Source organism: Nelusetta ayraudi, unplaced genomic scaffold, assembly GCF_046127955.1.
Source record: "Nelusetta ayraudi isolate G7.1 ecotype Tasmania unplaced genomic scaffold, CSIRO-AGI_Nayr_v1 ptg000048l, whole genome shotgun sequence".
Classification (NCBI taxonomy): Eukaryota; Metazoa; Chordata; class Actinopteri; order Tetraodontiformes; family Monacanthidae; genus Nelusetta; species Nelusetta ayraudi.
The window spans coordinates 8,293,593-8,300,000 of NW_027466098.1; the positions used below are offsets into that span (position 1 = coordinate 8,293,593).

Sequence of the window (6,408 nt, forward strand, 5' to 3'; positions counted from 1 at the left end):
TGGTCGTCTAGTGTCATTGCTGACTGAGGTGAAATCAACCCAGGGTTATATGGGCTACTTTTAATAGCTCTGTATGACTGGGTGACTCATTAATGTACTGCTGCAAAGACTTAACTGATAGGCAACTGTTTATCATACTGATATTCATGGATATATATATCTACATATCTGCAAACACTTTACTGTTACAACCCTATTTAAGATGAACTATTCCATACGTTTTCCCATTTTCCCATCAGATATCAATAAACCATGGTGATTCAAATAAATGTCTGTGTACCACTGTTGTCATGGAAGCAAACAAGTGTGTTCAGTCAAATACAGACAGCTTTATTTACCGATTTGACAGCCAAAGACAATCTGCCAGATACTAGTTTTGTATTGCAAAACATATTTTGTTAATATAAAGTCAGTTCTGACAAAAAAAATCATTGGAGCACTGCTCAAAATTAGACCGGCACAGCTGTTATTCCGCTAACAACAAAAAGAGCAGAGGCGTAAATAACAACAACAAAAACACCCAAAAACAATTTATGTCTGAAGAAGGAGTGAAAAAGATCAAACTGTGACGGCAAGCAACTTTAAAAGCCCCCCCGCCCCCCCAAAAAAAGACGTAATCCTCTGGTCTGGTGTCCTTTAGGTGACCGGACTTCCCATGAGTCTCTCCTGCCTCAGTGCGATCAGCCTGTGGAGCCACAGCTCCTCTGCCTTCTCCTTGTCCATGAACAACTGGGGAACAACGGATAAGATGCATGTCAGGAAGCAGGCAGACAAAGGTTAACGTGAACAGTGCAGCAACAGGTAGGATTCTGGGCGGTCTTACTGTTCAACCCCGGCATAAATGCGTGTCATCTGAATTTGGATATAATTCTTAATGTTTCTTCCCTAAATCTTGTAATCCTTTCAATTTTAAACGTTCAGGAATTCATGCCTATTAAACAAATACTATTTCAAGTTGCTGAAATTTGAAAGGCAAAAAATTCAGATGCCTGCTGCCAGTACAGGAACTGTGTTAGCTCCTGTCTCATGTCTGTTTTTCTGACTGCTGCTCCGACATAAAGTATAGTTTTGTAGTATTGTGTTAGCATTGCATAATGTAAAGTGAATGACAGTAGCAACAGCTGTGTAGTTCAGTCATTTGCTGCCAATAAGCCAATAAGTGAACTTAGCTATTGTCCTGATGTTGATACTGCCCTCTTGTGGGCCAAGTTGTGTATGACTGTAAACGGTAAATAATATGGGACTCTTGAAGGTGACTAAAATTTCTACAGCACTTTTTCCACAGATTGTAGGCAATAATATATTTTATGGTAAACTGCCAATGAATATTTCTTAACTGACTTGAGCTTTTCTTTATTCAGTTAATGAAATAAAAAAAACGCCACATTTATCACAAATCCCATAAGTTATTATCATAACAGAGATATTACAAACACCCAATGAAAGCGTTTTTTTGTTTGTTATGGGATCATTCAATGCCAAAGCAATATTTCAAATCTACGTGAAAACAGTTGACATGTTTTATTGAGGGGTTAGTCCACTACTGCCAACTTAGTCTCGCCTGTACATTATCAACCATAATGGCTTTAAAGGGGCTATGAAGCTGCAGCTGCAAGTTCCCTGTTTCGAGGTGGCATCCGTTTATTAGAGGGTCAATACATTATCTGTGAGGCTGAGGCTGTGGGCGAGATTGGAAGATAACGCCCATGTTAATATGGGCCTGTCTGTGTGAGACTCAGTGTTGACATGCAGGCTGTGTGTACGCCGTGCATACATATGACAACGTGCGCCAATTATCGTGCAAATTGCTGAAAGACTGCCGGCCCGCGTCCATCCTTCAGTTCCGAGCCCACGCTGCTCCACGGCTGCGCCGCGCGCTCTCTCTGCGCGTCGGATCCGACGGCAGCGGAGTTGCTGTCTGACGGGCCGGCGCTGGTGTCACGCTGCTAATGTGGGATGACAGTATCGGGGCCGGGCTAATGGGACTCATCTGTTCTAATTGGAAGTGGAGCAGGAGCTGGAGCTGAGGCCAAGGCCCGCCTGGGGCATATTGCCACCATACATCAGCGCGTTGGAGGCGCTGTATTTGTGTCTGTTGGAGCCCGGGGGGGTGGGCGGGGGTTGCGCAAGTGTATTTTAAGGGGGTTATCTGCATACGTCAGGGCATAACTTAGTTTCCCCCGGCGGAGATAGATGACTAGGAAGCCCCAGGGAGCGTTATTGGAGTTTAAAGTTTCCTCCCCGTTTTTCATCATCGGTCTGCAGGCAAGTGGGGATGCTTATAATTCACTACACTGCAGCGTAGTACCCGACGCAAAGCAAAGTGCAAAAAAAGAAAAAAGAAAAAGAAAAGTGTGAAAAGAGCTGAGCGATTCTCCAAGAAGTTTTTCACCAACAAGAGAACCATGTGCTGCATGACAGCGAAGCGTGAAACGCAAAATACTGAAGAGTCGAAAGCATGCATTTAAAGTTTGTTGGTGCGTTGACTTACACTGTGGTGAGCAAACGTATTGGTGTCATTGTAGACTATGGAGGTGGGAAGGTGGATGTCTCGAGGAGGGCTCCACTCGGGCTCCTGCTTCACCACGCCTGCCTCACCTCCATCCTGTCCCCACCAAAACAGACATGACATCCAGACAGACAGACAGACAGACAGGTTACAACACTGAAGAAGCCTTTTGGAAAATCTTAAAGGACCAGCGTTCAAAAGCACTGGTTTCGTGGTGAGAAGTATTTTGCAAACACATGAATGTCTCAAAATACCAGCTCCATGGCATCCACTTGCTTTCGCTATTAAATAATAAACTTCAATCAGAGTGAAAGGCTGAAAACAGGTGGCTTTAGAGTCTTTCTGAAAGTCATGTTCCTCCCATCAGCAATCCAAAGTTTTCCATCATCCTACTTTATTATTTTTTTTGTGTATGAGCTGTAATGACAAAAATACCCAAAACTTAACAGATTAGTAACACGGTTGCCTGCTTACAAGTGAACCTGCAAACTGTGAATAAAAATCCAATTAAAAAAAACAAACAAACAAATACAAATATTATTAGCAAATAAAAGCACTATAGTTGTCGCTTTATACATATTTCATTTTATGCAAATAAATCCCTGTGTAACATCCATGACTGCACTGACCTGCCATTATTCAAACCTTAACTTAAAACACATCTATTCAGTATTGCTTTTAACGTTTAGTTACTGTTTTAATGTGACTCACTTACTTACTTATTTGTTGTTTAAATAAAATTGATTCTGATCTCCTTTTTCTGTCTGTCTGTTTTTTACTGCAAATTCTATTCTGATATGTCTTTAACTTATTTTGTAAAGTGTCTTTGAGGACTTTGAAAAGCACTCTATAAAATAAATGTATTATTATTATTATTATTATTATTATTATTATTATTATTATCAGCGCCACAGCAAAACATAAGCCTACGTTATGTTTGGGATCATTGAATTGAATAAAGCAACGACAGTGTTTGCTGATGATATTTGAGAAATTAAAAAGGGCAAAGCATAAATTTAACCAAATATTTGTCAACCAAATAATTAAACAGACATATATATATATATATATATATATATATATATATATATATATATATATATGTATACTCACAGAGAGCACTATCAAAGACTTCCCGAGCACGAGTACTTCCTTTGGCCAGCAGATGGCAGTGAACGTCAAACTTGTGAGAAAAGCTCAGAAGTGCCTTCATGCTTTGTGTGTGCGTCTGGTTTTGTCCGGGTGAGCAAGCTTGCCTTATCTGCCTCGTTAAAAATGTCAACTCGACGACGTCTTCATTTAGGTCACAGTTGCTCCGCGGCATTCAACATATTTTGCTCGGTTCGCAGCCAAAATAATTTGACCCCAACGCTGTGCAGTGAGCGCCAGATGATAAGACGGAAATGTGATGTTTTACAGAGTCCTGTCCCAGTATTACCTAAAACTATAATTAAGCCCCATAATTAAAAGCAGTGGGGGTCTGTTCTCATTGTAGTATTGATAAAGTAGAATTATCAAACGTAGACAGTCTGCCAAGTCCATTCATGTATCAAAGACACCTCAAAGCAGCCCCAGAGCAAATGTTTACCCAGTTGGAAAGATCCATTTCAATTTCATTTGGCAGGAAACAAAAAAAAAAAGTGAGAGTGGGATATAAAACGCACTGGCTACTTAGTATTTCCAGTGCCAATAGTAAAGCTGGTCGTGGTCCGGGATTATTAATAACAGCCCGCTGACTATATGTATCCAATGAATGTGGCTCGTTTGAAAATATGAATTTTAATTATTTCCCCCTTTATCTGGCCCCATTTAGTTTGGGGAGGGTTAATTAATTATCAGTGCTATTAAACAGGAAGTAGCCCAAAGATTTCTGTTCTGGGGCAGTTGAACAATGTCTAACCGAGTCGCTCATTCAGCCATAAGACGGAGATGGAATCTACAAGACAGGATGAATGACATGCAAAACCAAATGTTTGGATTAAGAATGGGACGTTAATGTGAGATTTCTGCAGCATTTAAAGTATGATTTTCTATTGGAAACTTTGTTTGTTTTTACAACTTTCCAATATCATGACCTCAGAGTCCAACTCCTGTTTGTAACGCACTTACACAGGAAACGGAGCGACCGGCACATTTGTCATCCAGGTGATTTGTGCAAACCACGGCGGCGCCTTTACCCAGGTGGACGGCGGAACGCGGTTAACTTCCTGCTTCAATATGTAAAAGGGAAGGGGAATAAACTTTGCGTCTCAGCCCGGCGCTGGCTGCGGGCCGCGCGGGCCCTGACCTTTGTCGGGGCCCGCCGGGCCGCGGCCCAAGAATCATCGGCGCGGGGGTCTCGCTTGTCGCATGTTGTCGGGCTCCTTTTCAAAACGGCCCTGGGCCGCGACAAATTGAATCCGCGCTCCTTTGGAGACGCTCCAATAATGACTTTTGTGTTTTGTCTGCATCTGCCCGGCCAGAAGGGGCGGCGGTGGCGGCGGCGGCCTCGGTGTGGCTTTTGTGTGGGTGCCGCCGCTCCGGAAGGCGCTCAACAGCTGAGCGTCTGATGAAACCGTCTCGGGTCGGGGGGAAAACAAACGCTGAACGAACGTTTGATTCGGTCTGGGCTGCCTCTGGACAGACGGCACGGCATCGCGGCGAGGGCAAATCCAATAAGAGATCGAGATGGCGGGAGAGAGAGAGAGGGGGGGGGGGGAGAAGGGAAGAAGGGAAAACGCACCTTGGTGTCGTCCCGGGATGATTTGAAAGCCTGAGGAACAAAGGAGTCGCTCTCGATGGCCTCGATGTCCTTTATCCTTCGCACTTGCTCCTCCAGAGAAACTCCCTCTGACGCACACAGATACATGGGAGAAAGGACGTGAACACACACACACACACACACACGCGCGCACAAACACACACACACATGATCAGCCATCCCGCGTCATTTCCTAAAATGACACTGGATTTCATTCGGAGCGGGCCGAGCAGGCCGCATCTTATCTGTCCGTCTAATGTTATATGGCGTTCACGGTATGAAATATATGATACAACACACACACACACACTTTTATTCTTGGCGTTCACGAAAAGAGGATTGTTACTTGGCCAAGGACATAGAGGAAAGGCAAGTGGAAGAAGAAAAAAAAAGTACTAACAAGATAATAGCCAGACAGTGAATTACACTCAGATAATGCATTCTAAAAATAATCAAAACATGAACACTAACTGACTGCACTGGAATTTCATTATGGGGACTACGAAATATGATTAGGTTTCACATAGTTTTCATATTTCAGAAAGTATTTCGCTCCAGCTTGTCCGATCCCTTTAGAAAAAAAAAAAAAACTTGGGGAAAAAAATGACGGGAAAAGGTTTCCAGTAAATGACTCTCAGATATAAACACATCAGGAACCCGCATAACAGATGATAAATCATTTCAAGAATTCGAGAGCAGTCACCGGTAGCGGCGTAGGAGGGCAAAAATAGGTGTGCCGGGAAAAGTTGGCAACACGGAGGAGAGGAGGGAGGAAAAAAAAGAAGAAAAAAAAAAGAAAAAAAAGAGAAGAAGCCCGAGTCTGAATGTTGCCATTATTCTCCGGCTGTCAATCTCCCCACTGATCAGTCAATATTCATCCCTCGCTCCCCCATCCATCCGTCCTCTCCTGCACTCTCCCATCTCTCTGTCTGTCAATCCAGCGCACGTCCATGTTGCGCTGCTCCCGTCATGTAGGCTGTGTCATGAAAACAAGGCGCGCGCGCGCGCGCGCACACACACACACACACACACACACACACACACACACACACACACACACAAGTTGTGGAAGTACTGTAAGTCCTCCCACATGTACATGTGTGTTTCCACACGCATTTTAAACTGCCTGTCATTAATAAGTGCATGTGATGTGTTTCTC

The 6,408-nt window shown here is 43.4% G+C and overlaps 1 protein-coding gene across 2 annotated transcripts in view; it reads right to left on the reverse strand.

Moving 5' to 3' along the window:
• Positions 1 to 314: 314 nt before the first annotated feature.
• Positions 315 to 6,408, reverse strand: part of rsrc1 (arginine/serine-rich coiled-coil 1) — a 109,851-nt gene continuing 103,757 nt past the window's right edge. For both annotated transcript variants that reach the window (XM_076036071.1, XM_076036073.1), the window contains exons 8-10: positions 5,232 to 5,338; positions 2,492 to 2,605; positions 315 to 729 (exon numbers count right to left, since the gene is read on the reverse strand). In XM_076036071.1, coding sequence (XP_075892186.1) covers positions 637 to 729; positions 2,492 to 2,605; positions 5,232 to 5,338 — 314 coding nt within the window. In that variant the 3' untranslated portion in view covers positions 315 to 636. The remainder of the gene's footprint in view (positions 730 to 2,491; positions 2,606 to 5,231; positions 5,339 to 6,408) is intronic.